The 22,607-nt window shown below is 38.4% G+C and overlaps 1 protein-coding gene across 1 annotated transcript in view; it reads right to left on the bottom strand.

Annotated features, from left to right (window-relative positions):
- The window catches only part of Cngb3 (cyclic nucleotide gated channel beta 3), a 193,970-nt gene that overhangs the window by 8,633 nt on the left and 162,730 nt on the right, over positions 1 to 22,607 (bottom strand). Inside the window, exon 15 of the mRNA XM_021222281.1 lies at positions 17,455 to 17,573. Coding sequence (XP_021077940.1) covers positions 17,455 to 17,573 — 119 coding nt within the window. The remainder of the gene's footprint in view (positions 1 to 17,454; positions 17,574 to 22,607) is intronic.

Raw genomic sequence — 22,607 nt, 5'->3', positions numbered from 1 at the left:
TGAGAAGCACCTAAAAAATGTTCAATATCCTTACTCATCAGGGAAATGTAAATCCAAACAACCCTGAGATTCCACCTCACCCCAGTCAGAATGACTAAGATAAAAAATCAGGTGACAGCAGATACTGGTGAGGATGTGGAGGAAGGGGAAGAGGGAGTTTTAATGAGATGTTGTATAGTGATGAATTATCTTGACTATGTCAATAGATATCAAAAGACTTGCCCATTGTGTGTGGCATCATTCTCTGGGCACCGAATCCTACATTTCTTAAAAGTGGAGAAGAGACCTGAACACTAGCATGCATGCATGTGTTTATTGCTCTCTGGTCTTGACCTCAGATTTGATATAACTAGTTGTTTTAAGTTTCTACTGCCTTGGGCTGGAGAGATGGCTCAGAGGTTAAGAGCACCGACTACTCTTCCAAAGGTCCTGAGTTCAATTCCCAGCAACCACATGGTGGCTCACAAGCATCTGTTATAGGAGCTGATGCCCTCTTCTGGTGTGTCTAAAGACAGTGATGTATTCACATAAAATAAATAAATAAATTCTTAAAACAAACAAACAAAAAACAAAAAACGTTTCTACTGCCTTGACTTCCCTGCAATGACGGGCTGTTGTGTGGAATTGTGAACCCAAAATACCCTTTCTTCCTTAAGTGCTATTAACAAGATCTATATCACATCAGGATGCAAAACTGAGAAAATATTTATAGTGCTCTTCCCAAGGGAATTTTGGAAGGTAGCTATATTGCATACTTTTCCTATTGAGAACTATAATTTAAAGCTATTTTTAAATAGGTAGCAGTGGCTACAACTACTCATGTATAACATAACATTCAAGAGCTTTCCAAAACTAATGCCAAACACTTAAACCACAGAAACTGAGAGATTGGATAACATCAAAAGGGATAAATATTAGTGTATCTCTCAGCCCTCACCAGAGATGTTCTCTTCTGTAGTGGGTGGCTAGTGATATAGAGGTTTATAACTTGTCAAAGTGCAGGGACTAAGAGACTAAGGAGAACACAGATGTAAATATATAGACCTACTCCCTAAATTTAGGGAATAAGAAGGGGCAAATGTAGTGAAGAGTAAAATAGTATTTGGAGGCTATGACAGGACAGTGCACACTTGAACTTATGCATAAGCCAGCAAAAATCCCAGCTTGGATGAGGAGGAGCTCATGAGCTCCACTCCTATAAAAAGACCTGTAGGCAACTGATGTGAAGGGAGAGTGGGGTTTTTTTTGTTTTTTGTTTTTTGTTTTTTTACATATGTGATCCCTGAGAGGTTTACTCAGTCTCCAGTAGATGGCCCCATACTCATGCATATACAGGCGGCAGTAAGTGGACTCAGCAGGTTTAAAACAGATCACATAAAGTCAGGAGTGGAAAATGAAGAGGGCTATAGGGGAGGGACCTGGATGGGGGTTAATTTGGTCAAAGCAAGTTATGTGCATGCATGAAATTTTAAACAATAAAAAGGGAAAAATAAAGGATAACAAAGGAATTAACAAATACCTCTCAACTACTCATAGCATGTCATATTCAAACTACAGGAAACCAAAGACAAAGAATAAGTCTTGAAAGAATGTAAAATGGGAAATACTTGAGCTAAACATAGACCAGGACCACAGTAGTTTTGTTACCCAAAAGCAACCTCATCTCTAGGCAGCGGAGTGAAATGTTCAATGTTAAAAGAAATGTCTATGACCTGCAATTCTATATTTAGTGAAAATATTCTTCAAAAGTAAAGGAGAAACAAAGATTTCCTCAAATGAACAAACACCAAGGTGATCTATTCCTAAGAGACCCATTCAAAATGTTCAAAGAATTCCCAAGGAGAAAAGCAAAACAAAAACAAAGCGTAGATCAGAAACTCAGGCCAGGCGGTGGTGGCACACACCTTTAATCCCAGCACTTGGGAGGCAGAGGCAGGTAGATTTCTGAGTTTGAGGTCAGCCTGGTCTACAGAGTGAGTTTCAGGACAGCCAGGGCTACACAGAGAAACCCTGTCTCGAGAAAACAAACAAACAAAGAAAAACGAAACTCAGGTCTCCATAGGAAAGGAGAGACCACTGGGAAGGGAGTAAATGAAGGGGAAGAAAACATATTTCTCTATTTATCTAGGAGATGTCTATTTAAGTGACAAAGTGGCTGTGTGTGTGTGTGTGTGTGTGTGTGTGTGTGTGTGCAGGTAGATAGGTAGATAGGTAGAGGTTTAAAAACAGAACATGGACAAATGAATGACAGTGCCACAAGGTTTGTTTAAGTGACAAACTCGCAGAGAGAGAAAGAGAGAGAGAGAGAGAGAGAGACAGAGACAGAGACAGAGACAGAGACAGACAGAGACAGAGACAGACAGAGAGACAAAAACAGTACGATGACAGAATGGCAAGTGAATGTTAGTGTCACAAGGTTTGTTTAAGGGACATACTCGCTCTGTGTGTGTGAGTGTGTGTGTGTGTGTGTGTGTGTGTGTGTGTGTGTGTAATATCAGAATATGGGCAAGTGACTGGTAGTGTCACAGGGTGGGCAGGGAGGAACTGTGCTAAGGGGCACTCTACACGTGAAGTATTAACTGAAGGCAGGCTTAGGCCTAACGTACACATGAACACTTTAGGGAAAGAATTACTGTTTTTTTTGTTGTTGTTTTGTTTTGATTTTTTTTTGATTGTGCTTTTATTTTTGTGGTTGGGCATCACTGGGTACCTGCAGCTGGCTTTGAATCTATGATCCTCCTGCACTATGAATGGGTAGCTAGGGTTAGAGATATGCGCCATTGAAGCAGGCTAAGAATAGTTATTACGCTAAGAAAGGAGAGAAAAATGAACCATGCAAAGTGCTCGGCTGAAGCTGAGCTGGATCGGGTACTGTGGCACCATTTGTAATCTAAGCATTTGGGAGGCTTAGGTAGGACCATGAGCTGCAGGTCATTCTAGACCACATAACAGTATGTTGTCTTGAACAAACAAACAAACAAACAAAGAGACAGACAGACAGACAACCCCAAAAGTAAAGCAAGAAACAAACACCAGAGCAAAAGAAAAAGGTGGGGAAGAGGACCTAGTGATGAGGTGGGTGGGCACTTACCTCCACCTAACAGTGAAGATGGGGTTGAAAAGGAAGGCCAGGGCTCTCCAAGCCACAGAAGAATTAAACTACTCCTTCAGGACAAAATATATGTATTTAGAATCCTTCAGTGTGACTGTGTTAGGGCACGGTTGCTTTAGTCAGTGACTGCTTTTGCCAGAGAAGACAAAAGAAACACGTTTCATTCCATCTCTCTACATATCTACGCAGCATTCCATGCATACATGTGTGTATGTATGATCTATCTACCTAGCTAGCTAGTTATCATCTATCATTATTATTATTATTATTATTATTATTATTATTATTTATTTATTTTTTACTAATTCATACATGTGTGTCTATATGATCTATCTACCTAGCTAGCTAGTTATCATCTGTCACAATTATTATGATTATTATTTTTGCTAATTCATCTACCCGTTTCTCTCTGTCTTCCTGCTTGTCTATTAAGTGGAAGTACATGAGTTCGATAAGGTAGTTTTCATTCACACTCCTGTGGCTTTTAATACAGAGTAATCAAGTAGTTAGGCAGGGCAGGATGTCACCGGGGAGCTTAATCTACACCCAGAGAACCTCTGTGTGCGTGCCAAACTATGCAAGAGCGGAAATAACATATTTAAATGTCAGGCTATTTTGAGGTTTCTCAAGCTTTAATTAAACTTGCCTACAGGTTGCACGTTTGGAGTGCTTGATGAGTTTCTGAACGGAAGAAATAGTCTGTCTGCCAGATGGATTTTGCCCAAACTCTCTCAGCAATGTTTTAAATAGCATCTTTTTTTTTCCCTCTTCTTATCCACAAAACGCTTCTCCAGCATTCCATGGATGGAAAGTTTTACTCATTAAATTGCTTAGTAAGAAGGTCCCTCCATTAATATCTACAGTTTCATGTAGAGTTTCCCAAAGACTCCATGCCAAAGGACATATAGCTGATAGTACAGTTAAATGTCTCCAGGTTAAAGAGAAGCTTGTATTGAGTAATGGTCCAGGAAATAAAGGAATTTATTCTAATCCTGGACTGGCTCATTGTTCTTACCTTAGATAGCTCAAGGAGTCTTTTTATTTATTTAATTTTGTTGATATTCTGTTCATCCGAGAAAGTATTAAGCCCCACAATGTATTCAAACAATGAGAGGGAATGGAAGAGACACACCACCATCAAAACATAGTATCAATACGTGAGAAGGCTGCGGGATCACCATTTCATATACCTGTTTAGGAAATATTTCTAATCATTTTTCCTGAAAACAGAAAACTTTTTTTTTTTAATCTGCTGCAGGAATCTGACTATCCTTAATGGACTGACTGGCTTTGTGTGGTTTTGTGACATTCAGTTATGAAGAAGACACTTACTTATTTTTATAAATGAATTAACTTATTCACTTTACATCCTGATTGCAGCTTTCCCCTCCCTCCTGTCCTCCCAGTCCCTCCCTCCCACCCTTTTAATGAATTCTTTTTTCTCTTGTTATTTATTTATTTAATATATGTGAGTACACTGTTGTTCTCTTCAGACACACCAGAAGAGGGCATCGGATCCCATTACAGATGGCTATGAAGCACCATGTGGTTGCTGGGAATTGAACTCAAGACCTCTGGAAGTGCAATCAGTACTCTTGACCACTGAGCCATCACTCTTAATGAATTCTTAACCCTCATTTGTTAGATGGGATTACACACTCAGAGCTGAGTGCAGGAACTGAAGTACTTCTGTGAACGTATCAGAAACACAGTATATTCAGAGAAAAGTCAGCTACCAATTTGGACACACACACACACACACACACACACACACACACACTCACACGCATGCACGCACACACACAGACCTATTGCCCATTTCCTGACATTCGTGTATTAAAAAACCATTCCTAAATTTAAACATTATTAGCATTTGGAAGTGGAGCCTTGGGGAGCTAATGTGGTCATGAGGGCAGGGCCTCCATTAAAATAAGGAGCTTCCAGTAGGGTGTGGTGCCACACACTTAAATAGCACAAGGGAGATAGAGCATTGTGAGTTCCAAAGTAGCCTGCTCTACACAGCAAGTTCCAGGTTAGTCATCGCTACATAGTGAGAGCTTGTCTCAAAAAAGGGGAAAAAGGGAAAAGGAAAGAGTTGCTTTCTAAGAAGCATCAACGTGCTTGCTCTCTCGTCGTGTGACAGCTTGGCCATCTTATGATTCAAGGATGCAGCAGGTGCTACTATTTAGAACTGTAGAGACCTGAAAGGCAAAATGAATTTCTGTTCCTTGCAAGTTATCCAGGCTTGGGTATTCTGTTATAATAAAAAAAAAAATAGACTAAGATTCATCATTACATCCTATGTAAATATGTTCATATTTACATATACATTTGATATATACCCTAGCATTTTATACTGTGGCCTATGACCCTATATTTGGTCACATGACTGAGTTGAGTGGCTGTGAAATTTTGGCAACAGGAAAAAGTTGTCTGACTACACAACGTCAATTAATTGAAAATTAGACACAGAATATGTCAATCACATGACTTTATTGGTCAGGCCACGCAGCACTGACAAGTACTTGCCAAAAACATCTCTGTCAGATTCAAATCAAAATTGTATGTTATGAATTGGCATGTTTTAACTGTTCGACCAAAGTTTAATGCACCTATCAAAAAACATAAGGATTTAAAACCGGAAAACAAAGACCTAACCATCATTACTGCCATCGTTTCTCAGTATCTAAGAATCACTTGTTGAATTTTTTAATTACATTGGAATTACATTGGAATGTTTGATTAAAAAATTGATGTTTGAGTTGTATAAAATTTTTTCAATGAATTTTAGGATGGGATTAGACAGAATTTTCAAGAATCCTTGGAATATTCATAAACACAACTTTGTCATTTTGTGTTATGTATTACTGCAAATCTGCACTCTCAAGCACTGAGGAATATATAATTACAATATTCACCAACTCTAAAAACAGTGTAGATGCTCTCTGTGTTATGGTATCAAATACTCAGTCAGGATTTAATGTTATGTAGGAATAAACAAGAACATTTACCTCACAGATATGAAGTGTGCCTCTAGCGTCATACATGGTAAACATTATATATATATAATATATTGTGTTCTGAGTGTTTTCCTTATGTTTCTACATTTGGTGTCTGCTCTTCTGTACCCTCTCGTCCCCTTTGAGTGCTCTTAAATACAGCACTCAAAGAATTGTTTGTTTTAGCACAGGTGATATTTTACCATATTTAAACATTAGGTAACCACGTTTCCTGAAGACTCAATACACAGACCAAAGTTATATCCACACAAATAGGTCACATTATTTGAATGTAGTTTAACTTATTTTGGCTTTCTCAAGGCATTCTTACAGAAAGGTAAATTGGAGATAATAAAAAAGATGATGAATTAGTATATTAATTATAAAGACATTCAGTTAGATCCAACAATGTTTTTGTTTGTTTGTTTGTTTTTTAATTCATGGCAGTGAACGATAGTACATGCCTGTAGTCTTAGCACATAGAAGGCAGAGGCAAGTGGATCTCTAAGAGTTTGAGGCCAACTTGGTCAACAAAGAGAATTCATTGCTAGCAGGAATGCAAAGTGAGACCTGTATAACTACATACACACAAACATATTTTATGATTACCAGTAAATATTTGATTTGTATACTTATTTTGTATACCTACATATATCTGGTGATGTAAAAAAGTCACAGGCTAAAGGGTAAAATAAAGTGCAAGAAGTCTTGGCATATATGTTGTTCATATGTATGTGTGTACAAGTATTTTTTTTCAGTAAGAGCTATAATATGCAAATAGTCTCTAGTCACTTACATATTTCAAGCTTTGCATCAGGGCTGCTGTACATGAAATTACAAATTGAGTACTAAACAAAGTACCGTGTAGTTGGAGACCCCAGAATTTGTACAGTGTACAGCCTACTCAGCTCTCTCTAGCAGAACTGCTATATTTAAGAGCACTCAAAGGGGACGAGAGGGTACAGAAGAGCAGACACCAAATGTAGAAACATAAGGAAAACACTCGGAACACAAGCGAAATTTATTTAAAATTTAAACTTTGCTACAGTTTTTTTTTTAAATTCACTTTAAATCATTTATACTATAATAATATTTTTTGAAGATAGGCAGAGCTATCTCCTAAAGGACTTAATAAAAAGGCTCCCCTGTGAAATGATGAAAGAAGCCATGTCCTCTGAGTTGGTACACGGACAAGTGTAGAATAGAATACCAGTGATATATATATATATATATATATATATATATATATATATATATATATACTTTTTTTCAAGCATGATTCAGTAAGAGTACTGCTAGGTACAGTCACTCAGTACGGTGCATTCGAAAAACCCAACTCCTTTCACGTTGCTCTGCAATTATCCATGAGACCACTTACAGTATTTTAGGAACTAATAATTCTCAAGCATGACCTTCCTTTGACGGGATTAGTGCAATTCTGGAGACTGAAGCCAGGATCTTGAATCTCCTAGGTAAGAAATCCACCTCTGAACTACAGATCCAACTCATTATCAAGCTTTGATAAGTAGGTTGCGGTATATGAGATCATATATAAATAATTATTCTATTGCATGCAATCCTTTAGGAGAGGATACAGAACTCACTATAACATTGAAAGGGGGAAAAAACCCAGAAGAATGTGTAAAAAAAAACAAAAACAAAAAGAATATGTAGACATGATATACACCATAATAAGCTGGTTTAAAAGGTACAAAGACGATTAACAAGAGCCTCAAGCTACTTGTAGCTAGGAGAAGATCAAATATGTATGAAGACAGTTGACCTAGCAATATTAATACTATTGATAACAGTACCATCCCTAGTTAACAGTATCCAGTGCTTCCTGTGAGCCAGGGAGTTTTGTGAGTTGTTTTTGTGAGTTAATCCAATCAATGCTGTAGAGTCCTATACAGTAATTCTGCATCACTGGCCACATTTGACGGAGGAAAAAAAAGCAGTTTCAGACAAGTATTTTCAGACAAGACTTACCCACAAGTCTTGGCATGAGGTATAAATTTAGTCTGCTCTCTTACACAACTCAGAACTATTAATGCTTTGATAACTCCAGGAAATAGAAATGTTTCTAGAATAAAGAGTTTTCTAGTCTTAAATCTACTTTCTTGTGGGTTTCCTACAATAGAAATAAAACTAACTCTAAATGTCATCTGTGAGAAATCATCATCTCTATTGTTGAGAGACTAAAACTTTTAAATATTTGTTCTCATTAAGCAAATTTCCAGCTGGGCTATATTTGGGGACAGGAGCTCAGATCACCTCTGGACTTTTTCCCCGGGACCTTGTTAATCTTATCAGGAAACACTTTGTTCCCTGACAACTTTCCAACTTGACTAAGAATACATTCTCACAAACCTTTTGCTGGAGAGCAAACATCAGAGGATGTTCTGGGGTCACCTCTGCCTGGGTGTTTTGCTCTTTGCAGATGCTTTGATATTCATCAAGTCCATGCTAAATGGCAAGCACATAGTAGCCTAGATTTAAATATATATATATATATATATATATATATATATATATATATATATATATATATATATATATTTGAAGAACTTCTGTGCACTTGAATTTTTAACAAAGTCAGAGTTTAGATTTCACAGCTGGCAAATATCTGGTTCTATTTTTTTCTGTCAGGTCTTGGTTTCAGAGTGGAGCTGGCCACAGACAAGTGGATGAACAATGAAGAATCTGGGTGAAGGTTTAGGAGGAGCAGAGAGAAACAGCAAGATGCGTGCATCGCTTTATGATTTGAATAACAATCTCCTTTCCAGTGTCAAAGGAATACTTTACAAGCCTGCTTTGTTAAGAAAACACTTATTGAATGAGAGGACATTAGTCTGTTTCTCTGGAATCACAGTGATTAACAATTTCATTTATTCATATGAAGCTTTTCATTTCAAAAGTGCTTTTCTTTTCAAGACTAAGCTACTATGTTTTCTTGCTTAATGATATCGTTAATTTGGCTCAGTAGTTTCTTGCCATGGTTAGGATTTGTAAAGTGGATTAGGTTAGGAAGGTGGCTTGTTCTGAAAATATAAGGACTTGAGTTCAAATCCCCAGCCTCCATGTTAAAAAATAAAACCCCCAACGTATGAACAGGCAAGGCTGGGAGTATCTGTAACCCTGGCACTGAGGGACAGAGATAGGCAGATCCCAAAAGTTCACTGGCCAACTACTAACCTAGATGAAAATGTTCAAAGACTGTCTCAAGGCAGTTAGGGTGAAAGAGACCAAGGATGGTACTTAATGTCCTGCTCTCTTTGACAATACCTGGGTGCATGCCCTTATAAACTTATGTGTCTGTGTCATCACATCAACACACACACACACACACACACACACCACAACACAGATTTTATCAAGACAGTCAAAATCCAAAATGAGAACTAATTTCCAGTCAAGGGGTCTGTCCTTACATGAAAATTACAGTAATGTTAATTATACTATTGCTATTGTTCTTAATCACACATACATGTCAATAGGCATTAGGAAAAAAAAAATCAGCCTGTTTCATCAACATATATCAAGGTCTGACTTGGCTCTAGGGAGACCCCTCAGTGGTCGAGAGCACTTGCTGCTCTTTCCAAGCACCTGGCTTTGATTCCCAGCCTCCATGTCAGGTGGCTCACGACTACCTGTAACCCCAGCTCCAGAGAATCTTCAGGTTTCCATGGCACTTGCATACACGTGGCATACATGCACACACACACACACACACACACACACAAAATAAAATAATAATGTTCCCTGAATGTTATTTCAAATGGCAGTAAAGAACCTATTTTAACCTTGCATTGAGTTATTTCTCAAGAGATCTTAAGAATATTTGAACACATGTGTAAAAATGATATTGATTGTATAATTGTTCATAGGCATATGGTGAGGTAAAAAGGGTTCTGTACAGACAGAGACCACACACTACAGAGGTCATGGTGAAAGTAGTAAGTCGAATTTTAAATTTAGGGTTTGTTCCTATTTGAGATATGGAAATGTAGGGATTTATTACCTAGTATCAGATATTCTTATTCTTGCTAATTCACATGCCCACTATTTCTACTTTTCATAAAAGGAAGACAAAATTACACAAAAAAAGAGTATCACATATTCTGACTAAGCCTAAGAATACAAATGAGAATTGTCTGAAGAACTAGCTGTTTCTCTGGTAGGCATCTTTAAACACTGTTCTGGAAAAATAAAAACAGAGTGAAGAGAAAAATTCAAAATTAGCTTTTGAAATGTTTGACCTTTTCACAATGATATGAAGTTAATATAAATAAAAAGAATTCATCAGAATATACAGTTCAGTCAGAAAAGTCAGTGCTTAAATATTTTGACCATGCAGAGCTACTGAAAGCTCCTACTGTGTGCTGTTAAGAGGAGTGGGAGAGTGAGCAAACTATGGAAGGTAAATGATCACATTTATGAATTGGCTCTCAGGAAAGGAATTCACTTAGCAAATATTTATTGACTACCTGTTCTACTCCCCACACTATTTAGAGGAATGCAAATTGGAACAATCTATATTAAAATGCAAAACAATTTGGAAAAAAATAAAGCAAGGTCAGCAATGCTGAGGGAAAGAGCTATGCATTGTTAATTGGATTGTACATGTGCTCATTGTTTTGAAAATTATCTGCTATGTACTTGAGGAATTATAGAAATGCTTCTACTTTTTGACCTACTTTATTTCGCTTTGGGGAATAAACCTGAAAGAAAAGAGTTCAAAGAACAATGAAGTAATTTTACAAAAATACCGCCAGCAGTGCTATTTTTAGTAATGTCTGAGGCTACAAGGCTGCCTATGAATAGTCACGACCAAAATGAATGGGTATTTGCATTGTCAAAGATTATGCACTTGTTTATTTACTTATTTATTCAACAACCATCTATTATTTTTCCCTGTTTATTTATTTATCCAAACACTGCTCCCCCTCCTGGTCCCTCCCTCACCGAGTTACTTCCCCATTGCCCATCCCCTTCTCCTCTGAGAGTTGAACATCCTTGGTCCTGCCAGATTAGTTGCATCCTCTCCCACTGAGGTCAGACAGGACAATGATGAAGACTGAGCTGCCTGTCTTCTACAAAGGTGACTGGGCCTTGTTACAGCCAGTGTATGTCCTTTGGTTGGTGGCTCAGTTTCTGAGAGCTCCCATGGGTCAAGGTTTGTTGACTCTAATAACTTTGATACACTTATGGGCCAAACATTGTCTTAAAGGCTAAGGAAGAAATGTAAGCCAAGCTACATGTGGTGTCTAATAAGGTCGTGGGAGCCTGTGCAGTATCTGCACAAACTAGAGAAATGCAGTGTTTCTGGAAAAGGCAGTGCCATAGGTAGAAATCTCAGGCAGAAAAGTGCCTATTTTGCATGGACATGACTGATCATGGAAGCCAGCACTCATGGCCCAGGGTGTTTCAGGAGTGTGTGCTGGATTCTAGCTCTCCTAGCTCCTTTTGGACTTCTGAGGCAGGGGTCACATTGGGAACAGTTGTAGGTGGTTGTCCTGGTACTTCCAATTGGAGGGGTGATGAAGAAATAAATGTACCAATGAACATCCAGCTCCAAAGATAAGTGGTCCAAAAAAGTGAACTTAGTTTGACAAGAAGTAAAGCAAGAAAACTTGGGGGGGGGGGGTTCAGGAAGACTCCAAACACGGAGATGTGTAGAGAAGGAGGGTGGTGGTGAAAGTGGGCAAGAAGAACATGCAGACAGAATTAACAACAGGTGCAAAAAATTCCCTTTAAGTAGACAGTGTGGCACAGTCAAGGAACTGGAAGAGAGTAGCAGGGCATATGGATTAAAAGTGAAGCCTGAAGGAGACAAGTAGCCAGGTCAGATGCTGCAGGACCTCTGCACTTATTCTTAAGAATGGCAGGGATACATTTGGGCAGGAAGACACAGATCTGATCAGATCGGTGCTTTCCGTAATCATCCAACTGCAGATTAGAGGCAGGGTTGTGGAGAGTGCGGTTAGAGGTCTAGTTACACGTGGAGGTGGTTTGGACTACCCAAAGTGGCAGCTGTATTGAAGGTCAGATGTCAGTGATTTAAGGCACACTTAGGAGGAAAGATGGATAGCTTTTAGGTGTAGAATAGTCATGGCAGGTGAAGCACAGGGTATTTCAGGTACACCTTTTTTCTTTTTTCACTAAACCTTCAAATATTAAATTATAAAGGTTTGAGTATTATGTTAAATTCCTATAGCTACTTTAATAAGTTACCAGCAAACAGCCCCCTACATCCCCCAAAATTTACTTTTCAAGGTAAGGTCAAACTTACAGTCAAAATTATGCCAGCTAAGCTGTGGTCTTTCTAGTGACTCTACTGGAATAATATTTCTGGTATATGCAACGTATATACATTTCTTGCCTGTGACCTCATGACTGCAGTTCTTGCCAGTCTTAAGACTGTCTCTCTTCCTGTCTTACATAAAAACATTTGTCACTGGATTGAAGACTGTCTTCAATATGATGAAAAACCACGACCACAGTAACTTGAGGGGGGAAGGGTTTATTTGGCTTATACTTCCATAACATAGTCATTTACTGACGGAAGTCAGGACAGGAGCTCAAGCAGGGGAGGAACATGGAGGCAGGAGCTGATGCAGAGGCCATGGAGGAGTTTTACTATTTACTGGCTTGCTCAGTATAGAAACTGCTTTCTTATAGAACAAAGGACCACTATCCCAGTGATGGCACCACTCCTAATGGTCCAGGCCCTCCCACATCAACTACTAATTAAGAAAATTTCATATAGGCTTGTCTATAGCCTGATTTTATTGAGGCATTTAGTCTACTGCAGCTTCCTTCTCTCCAGTGATGACAGCTTCTGTCAAGTTGACTTAAAACTAGTCAGGGCAGAGACCCTTTCAGATATAGAATAATTGCTTCTCTCTCTCTCTCTCTCTCTCTCTCTCTCTCTCTCTCTCTCTCTCCTCACCATAGCCACAATATAGATAATTTTGCTTTGCCACATGATCCTGATACGCTGTGCTGTCTCAACATGGGCCAATAGCAACAGGGCTAATTGATCATGGAGTAGAACTCCCAAACCATGAGCCTAAGCAAACCTTTTCTTGTTATCAGTTAATTACCTCTGTCATTGTGAAAGTGAAGTATTAGTTAACACAAAGTTTAGGCTCAAACTCTTGCCAGATCTTAAAGATGTTCTGGCCCTGTGTTGTACTTGTATTCCATACCCTCCTGTGAATAATCTTGTAGTTGAACTTGAACATTTAATCACTAGGTTGGAGCTGTCATTATTTTTAATAAAGGCAGGATATAAATAAGAACTATTATAATGTATAATTTAACTGTAGTTGTTAGTAATGTAGATATGAATAACTGCTAATATTTACATGTTAATGGTATACAGTCTCTTGAAAAATCTGTATAAACAAATTAACTATGCGTTAGTAGTAATAGTTGTAACATAATACATGGAATACCATGGAAGCAAATAACAAGGAGCTACTATCTGTTTTGGGTTTATGTAGAGATGGGTTTAAATAGATAGCATTTGATTCAGTTTTTGAAGTATGAGTGGAATGAAGTATGAGTTTCTGCACTTATGAGAAGAAGAATAAAATCAGAACAGGCCTTGGTCTTTTCCTCCTCCTCCTCCTCCTCCTCCTCCTCTTCCTCCCTTTTGTCCTCCTCCTCTTCCTTCCTTTTCTCCTCCTCCTCCTTTTCCTCCTTCTCTTTTTTCTCCTTTTGCTCCTTCTCCTCCACCTGCTCCTTCTCTTCCTCCTCTCTTCCTCCTCCTCCTCCTCCTCCTCCTCCTCCTCTTCTTTTTTATAATAAGGTGTTAGTACTTTCTGGATGTTAATTGGGAATGTGCTCTGGCTGTCTCCATGACAGGATGTGCATCTATATTTTAGCTGTGCATGTTTGCATTAATATATAATGCTCTTGAAATCTTTTCATCATTTTCTTTCTTAGGTTTTCTTCTAAGAAAAAAGAAATCTGTAAAAAGCTACGTGACAGTGCTAGATTTAGCTCATTTAAACAAAGGTCACAGCATTTCTGGGTAGTAAACACTATTACAAGAACTTTCCAGTGTCTGGAAAGTTTGGCAGACATGCCTCCATTTGGAAGAAATGACTGGAGCCTAGGGCTGGGAGACAGATGTGCTGTGAAGTCCATGAGCATCTGGGAACAGCAAACACATCCTTTTCTTTTTTCAGCTACAGCCAAGAAGTGAATTAAGGCAAAGACCTCTTCTTTGCTTGAGTTAGGGAGACTGTTGCAGACTTAGAGAATGAGGGCCTTAATGTTTGAAACGAAATGGGAAAGAGGGGATTTACTTAAGGCACTGAAGTCAGGGCTGCAGGGTTCCTTTTTGTGCTAACTCAGCAACACCTGCATCCTATTATTAGACTGTTTCCTCCTGTGATGATAATATCAGCAATTAATGTACTTATATTTATAGGCTTTACTTTTCAGGGAATAAAGCCCTTGGGAAGGTCAGCTAATTAATTTCTGTAATGTTTCAGATTAGATTTGTTGTATATTTTATAACCTTGATAATAATAGGGACGATTAAATCACAGAAATATTAAATTACATTAGAAAGCATAAGAAGATAACAGGAAACAGACTAATAATACAGGCCTTGTTCATTATAAGAAGTTTTTTTCTACCACTACTCCAGGATAGGTCAATAGTGTGCCCATCTAGTTGTTAAGAAGGAGGAAGACATTTAAAAACAGAAGAGTTGTACCAACAAAAAAAGTAATATGCTTCCACATTCTTAGGAAACTCATATGTTAATATGAAGTCAGTATCTCTGAAGCTCACTTGACTTCTAAATTGCTGTGAAGTCAGATTAGTCAAATGCCTTCTGTAGTCTGATGAGATCTCTGAACACTTAACCACAGGGACTTGCGATGGAAGGTTTCTTGCCATTAATAGCTGTTCTTGTCCTGGTCAAGATACTTGGTAATTGGGGTTGGAGAGATTGCTCAGTGGTTAGGAGCACTGGCTGTTCTTCCAGAGGACCTGGGTTCACTTCCCAACACCCACATGGCAGCTCATAACTATCTGTAACTACAGTTCCAGGGGATCCATCACAATCACACAGACATACATGCAGGTAAAACAATGTCCATAAAATTAAAAAAAAAATAACTTAAAGAAAGTAAAAAAGAAAAACCTTGGTAATTTGAAATAACAATTTTCTCAATGTAAAATAATAACAATAACAATAACATTAATAATAATAATAATAATAATAATAATAATAATTAATAGCTCTTGTCAGTGTGTTACTCTCTGCCTGTAAGCATTAGCTTTGCAGTTCAAGATGCTGTCATCTTCTACTGGATCACTGCAGCTTATGTGCATTTGATTTTCTCTGTTGTATCCTCACCCCCTCTTGTCTCTGTTGGAATTGTCTTTTAAAATCATACAAATTGGACAGTTCTTTTGCTTAAATCCTTCACTAATAGCCACTCATATTGAGACCAACACACTTATATCCATACCGCTCTGAATCTGTGTGATCTTGTTTAATAGTGGAAACTAGGTATGGTCAGGTTAGTACTCAGATGGGAGAATAAAATATACATTTCTCTTTTTTTCTCATTTTTTTTTTATTAATCATTTCATTTGTTTACATCTCAAATGATATCCCACTTCTCAGTTACCCCTCTTTCTTATGATGGTCTAAAAGCCTTAACTAAATTGGCCCTTAATAAGTCTTTGGCAAATTGAAACAAAATATGCACTAACACTTCCATGCATTATTGCATTTAACCATCCTGCTACAGGTCCTTCCGTGTCCAGTGCTTACCAGCTGTGATGACTTACCTATCCCTAGACCAGATGCATTTGTTCTATATTTAGACTTTTGCCTATTTCTAAATGGCTCCATATTTCTTTACTGTCTTAAAGCTCAGTGCAAATATTTCATAATGGGTTCTCATACTTAACTACTGGAACTATAGTAGCATCTCCTATCAGTTTCTTACAGTCTTGTGCATTCATAAGCTATCACAGTGTGAACTTACCCTGTTAACTAATTGTGTAACCATTCTGTTTCTTCCTACTTGACCATAAGCTTAATGAAGATCAACAATTAGGGAGTGGATTCCCAGAGTTTTGAGGGATACTTCCCAATCTAGCACGTGCTAGGCACTTAGTAAACACTTCTGGATGAATAGTGAATAAATTTCAGTGCAATAATTCATGGAAACGTTAGTACATATCGTGTTTAAATTTGTTGCTTATATTCTTGCTCTTGGGGACTGCTCTATTATATTCATTCTATTCTCTTCTCTTTTTATATTCCCCTGACCAGTAGGAAACAAAGATAACGATGGTTGATACTTCTTGAGTAAAAATTAAATGAGAGACACAAAATATTTTAAAGAAATTAAGCTAATTTACTAACCTCTTTGATGCATGCTATTGTAACTCTAATTATTAAGATGTTGAAAGTGAAGAAGAATAGGGTGAAGTAAAGAGCAAAGACGGAAAGTAGAGAAACTGGGGTTTAGAATGAGGCAGCGTGGTTCCTATTCATGATCACATTACTAACCTATTCAAAACCACTTTGTTAGCCTAACAAAAGTTTTCTAACAACTAGATAACACGGCTACTCTTTCTTCTTTCTATTCCTTCAGGGATGTGCATATTATTTCACCATATGGTGAGTATCAGTTACAAGATAGGTACTGATCTAGGTTCCAGCACTAAAGAACATAACAACTTGCTTTTTTTCTGTTTTTTTTTTGGGAGGGGAGGGTGTACTGGCTAGTTTTGTGTCAACTCGACACAGCTGGAGTTATCACAGAGAAAGGAGCTTCAGTTGGGGAAATGCCTCCATGAGATCCAGCTGCAGGGCATTTTCTCAATTAGTGATCAAGGGTGGGGAGACCCCTTGTGGGTGGGACCATCTCTGGGTTGGTAGTCTTGGGTTCTATAAGAGAGCAGGCTGAGCAAGCCAGGGGAAGCAAGCCAGTAAAGAACATCCCTCCATGGCNTCTGCTTGAGTTCCAGTCCTGCATCCTTTGGTGATCAACAGCAGTATGGAAATGTAAGCCGAATAAACCCTTTCCTCCCCAACTTGCTTCTTGGTCTTGATGTTGTGCAGGAATAGAAACCCTGACTAAGACAGAGGGGAAGGATAAAAACAGTGAAAGAAGTGTGAACAACCTTAATTTCCAATGCTCTCAGCAAAATATCGAGCATTTGATAAGCTTGAGTAGAAATTGATATATTTTATAACCTACAGTTGTTGTTTTATGACAAATAATGACATAGGCTTAGACATTTGACATTAGCCCATTTGATGTGGGCTTAGGCATTTACAAGGTGTCTTTAAGATACCTTATTTCTCCAAACACTGCCCCAGCTTTCAGAGTAACCAGAACTTGAGCACCATCAGGGCCTCCAAGGACTTGGACTTCTCCATGTTTGATGATGTACATTTCTTTTCCAATTTCTCCCTAAATGCCATACAGAAGAAAGAGAACCATAGTCATTTAAAAAAAAAAAAAGATTACAATCCACATGAAGAAATCTAAGGTCTTCTAGAAGAGCAAATACAAATAACGAAAGGAGGGACTATCCTTGTAAAAGTCAGGATTTTAAGACCTGAGGTCGTTTTGAAATGGTGATTAGACATATCACATAAAGCAAAATGACTGGAAGACTGTTTTTCACCACATGAGCCCTGTAAGCCATCATAAAGCATGAGAAGATATACAGGCCAGTGTATTATTTCAGGAGTGTGTATGGGCAGAGAAAGTAATTGCTCACATGGATGACTCAGTTTTCTGACTTTGGTTTCCATTGCTCTGGTCTAAAGAAGGTGCTCTGCGTAACAACAGAGTCTGAGTATCAGCCATTGAAGTCAAACCTATCATATGCCTCTGTCACTGAGGTATGATCTAGGAAATGGGAGACTTTGAAGTGCTTATACTATATTGTAACACCATGCTGTGTAGTTCTTCTCATTAAATTCTTGTTTGTATTTGATAAGTCTCATGGTCAGAGTAACAAATAACAATTTACCTCTTAGAACGTTCACCAATCAGTGATGCTATTTGTACACCTTAGGCAGTATGGACACTCAAATGCGAATAGAATAAAATAAAGTGGGGAAGTTCACAAGAACATAGATAGCTAATTTAAATATATAATATAAATACAATGATTTTTTTCATATGTACTTACTGCTTACATTAGCATTTGGGCTACAACTGATTATGTAGTTATATGTCCAATCCCATTTAAGAATTCTGTAAAGAGTCTGCGAAGCTGACTCAAGAGAATAAAGTGGTCTTTGTAAAGCATAAAGACTGAAGTTCAGATCTCCAACATTCACATAAAAGCCAGACAAGCATGAAGGCTTGGTTATAATCAGCCCTTTTGGTGAGTAGAGATAGGAGGTTCCCTGTGCATCCAGCTAACTGGGGAAGCTGAGTTGGCTAGTTCCAAGTTTACTAAGAGATTTTGTTTCAGTGAATGAATGGAGGATAGTGTAGGAAAAGCCGTGATGTCAACCTTTGGTGTTCACACATGTATACAAACTTGCAGGCTCACGAGCAAACATAAACCATACCCAGCAGCATGCATACACACATAAATGTATGCCACACACATATATCTTTTTTTCTACTCTCCCAGCTCCCTCTCTCCAACCAAACCAACCTGAAACCAATGCTGGACTGAAGTTTCAGATGGACTTAGAGGTAGAAATATTTTGTTCTTGTCTTTGTGGTTGACTAAAATGTATCCATATAATCCTTGAGATGTAGGACTGTACCTGATTTCTTTAGTCTTTCACATGTATATTTTTGACACTCTCCCTATTAGTATTCTTTGATATATAATAAATACTAAGTTATAAATATAGTGTTATATTAAATAATATTAAATAATTCCAATCTCTACCCACTAAAACCATGTCATACAAGAATGTCACTGATATTTTAAGTCAAGAATGTCACTGATATTTTAAATCCTACAATTTACTTTTTTGTTTGCTTGCTTGTTCACTATTTATTTATTTACATGTGTGTGTGTGTGTGTGTGTGTGTGTGTGTGTGTGTGTATGTGTGTGTGTATAGGCCAGAAAAGGGTTTGAGTATCTTAGCTCTCCATGTATTCCTTTGAAGCAAGGTCTCTTCCTGAACTTGGTGCTTAGGTTTTTCTCTGTTCTTCTGGAAGTCAGTAAGTCCAAGAAGTTCACTTGTATCCACCTCCACTTGGGGCTGGAGATAATGACATGGATGCTGAAATCTGAACTCCAGTCCCCATGATTGCACAACAAACATTCTTAACTGCTAAGCCACTTCTTCAGCACAGGTTGTTAAATTCTAAATAGGCCAGTTTGCATGACACTGGGCATTATTTGGGTAATAGTCAAAATAAGTAGGGTTTTAGTAATTCTCTGAGCTATTGGTGTGGTTTAAATATCTACCCCAAATTTCAATTGTTAAGAATTTAATATTCCCTCCATCATCCTGCCACATTTCTGCTCACTTTCATCAGACCTGCTAGTCTAAACGCACATAGGTTAGATTTCCTTCCCACAGCCATTGTCCCTACCTGCTGAATACTCTGGGGTACACTCAGCTGCCCTGAGCCACCTGCTCTCTCCCCTGGACCCCAATTCACCCACTACCTCTCAGGCTACCTTCAACAGACTTGCAGGTCCAGAACCATACAGCTCAAGGATACCCATCAGAGGTCTGCCACATCAGGATCCTTGAGGTTAGGCCCCATCTCAATAACTCCTGCAACAGAAACATCCAGGGACTAAAGCCATCCAGATGGCTAAGGCCCTCTAAAAGGATTCAATCCACAAAAACCAGAGCAATATGCCAAATTCAAATTTAAACAATATCTATCCAGCCCTGCTGAAAATACAAGAAGGAAAATTGCAAACAAGAAAGCACAGGAAATAAGTAATACAATACTAGCAAACCAAGGTAAGCACACACACACACACACACACGCACACGCACACGCACACGCACACGCACACGCACACGCACACGCACACGCACACGCGCGCGCACACACGCGTGCGCACACACACACGCACACACACACGCGCGCGCACACGCGCGCACACACACGTGCACACACACATACACATGTGCACACACACGCACACACGCACGTATACACACACACATGTGTGCGCGCGCACACACACACACAAACATCACCAACATCAAAAGAACAGGAAGTAAATGTGCCACAGTTTCTGTATCCACTCCTCTATTGCGGGACATCTGGGTTCTTTCCAGCTTCTGGCTATTAGAAATAAGGCTGCTATGAACATAGTAGAGCATGTGTCCAGCTGTCTCCTGAGAGGCTCTGCCAGAGCCTGACAAATACAGTGACAAATGCTTGCAGCCAACCATTGGACTGAGCACGGGGTCCCCAATGGAGGAGTTAGAGAAAGGACTGAAGAAGCTGACAGGGTTTGCAACCCCATAGGAAGAACAACAGTATCAATCAACCAGACCCCCCAAGCACCCAGAGAGCATACCACCAACCAAAGAGTACACACACAGGGACTCACGGCTCCAGGTGCTTATGTAGGCATCAATGGGAGAGGCCCTTGGTCCTGTGAAGGCTTGGTGCCCCAGTGTAGGGAATGCCAGGGCAGGGAGGCAGGGGTGGGTAGGTAGGGGAACACCCTCATAGAAGCAGGGGGAAGGGGTATGCGATAGGAGGATTCAGGGGGGGAACTGGGAAAGGGGATAAAAGGGAAATGTAAATAAAGAAAATATCTAATAAAAAATAACAGGAAGTAATTAATTAGGAACAAAGAAAATGATACAAAGAATTAAAGAAACCAAGAGCTGGTTTGACAAAATCAACATGACAGACAAACCCCTAGCCAAACTAACTAAGAGACAGAAAGATAGTATCCAAATAAGCAAAAGTAGAAACGAAAAGGCAGACATCTCAACCGACCTTGGCAAAATTCAAAGAATCCCTAGGTCAAAAGCCTGTATTCCACAAAATTGGAATATCTAAATGAAATGGATGATTTTCTGGACAGAAACCACTTACCAAAGTTAAATCAAGATCAGGTAAACTATTTAACCATCAGTATAACCCCCAAGGAAATAGAAACAGTCATTAGTAGTCAAAAAAAAAAAAAAAAAAAAGGACTGGGGCCAGATGTTTTTAGTGCAGAATTCTATCATACCTTCACAGAAGAGCTAATATTAATACGCTTCAAACTATTACACAAAATAGAAATAGAACACTGCCAAAGGAATTCAATGAAGCCATAGTCATGCTGATATCTAAATCACACAAATACTACACAAATAAAGAATTTCATACCAAGTTCTCTTATGAGCATTGATGCAAAATTACTCAATAAAATACTCCCAAACTGAATCCAAAAATAACATCAAAAGCATCATCCACCATGATCAAGTAGGTTTCATTCCAGAGATGTAGGGATGGTTCAATATATAAAAATGCATCAATGTCATCCACCTTATAAACAAACTGAAAGAAAAAAAAAATCACATGATTGCCTCATTAGATGCTAAAAAAAGCCTTTGACAAAATCCAACAACTCTTCATGTTAAAAGTCGTAGAGAGATCAGGGTTACAAGATGTATACCTAAACAAAATAAAAGCAATATATAGCAAGCCAATATCAAATTAAATTGAGAGAAACTTAAAACGATTCCATGAAAATCAGGGATAAGATAGGGCTTCCCACTCTGATCTATTCAATAGAGTCCTTGAAGTTCCAGCTAGAGCAATAAGACAACAAAAGAAAATGAAGGGAATACAAATTGGAAAAAAGTGAAAGTGTCATGATTTGTGAATGATATGTTAGTATTATAAGCTACCCCAAAACTCATACCAGAGAACCCCTACAGCTGATAAACACTTTTAGCAAAGTGGCTAAATAGAAAATTAACTCAGAAAAATCAGTAACCCTCCTTTGTAACAAATGAAAAATGGGCAGAGAAAAAAATTAGGGAAACAACACCCTTTTCAGTAGCCACAAATAATATAAAATATCTTAGTATATCTCTCCCAGAACAAGTGAAAGACCCATATGAAAAGAACTTTAAGTCTCTACAGAAGGAAACTGAGGAATATATCGAAAGATGGAAAGATCTCCCATGCTCTTGGATAGGTAGAGTTAACATCGTGAAAATGGCCATCTTACCAAAAGCATTCTACAGATTTAATGAAATCCCCATCAAAATTCCAACACAATTTTTTTTATAGACCTCAAAAGAGCAATTCTCAATCTCATATGGAAAAAACAAAAACAAAAGACCCAGGATAATGAAAACAATTCTCAACAATAAAAGAACTTCTGGAGGAATCACCATATCTGACCACAAGCTGTACTACAGCGCAATAGTGATATTGGTATAGAGACAGACAAGTCAAACAATAGAATAGAATCAAAGAACCAGAAATAAACCAACACACACCTATGAATGCTTTATCTTTAACAAAGAAGCCAAAGCTAAACA

This window comes from Mus pahari, chromosome 22 (assembly GCF_900095145.1).
Source record: "Mus pahari chromosome 22, PAHARI_EIJ_v1.1, whole genome shotgun sequence".
Taxonomy (NCBI): domain Eukaryota; kingdom Metazoa; phylum Chordata; class Mammalia; order Rodentia; family Muridae; genus Mus; species Mus pahari.
Note: the sequence above shows the minus strand (reverse complement) of the source record. Positions and strands in the feature narration are given on the sequence as shown.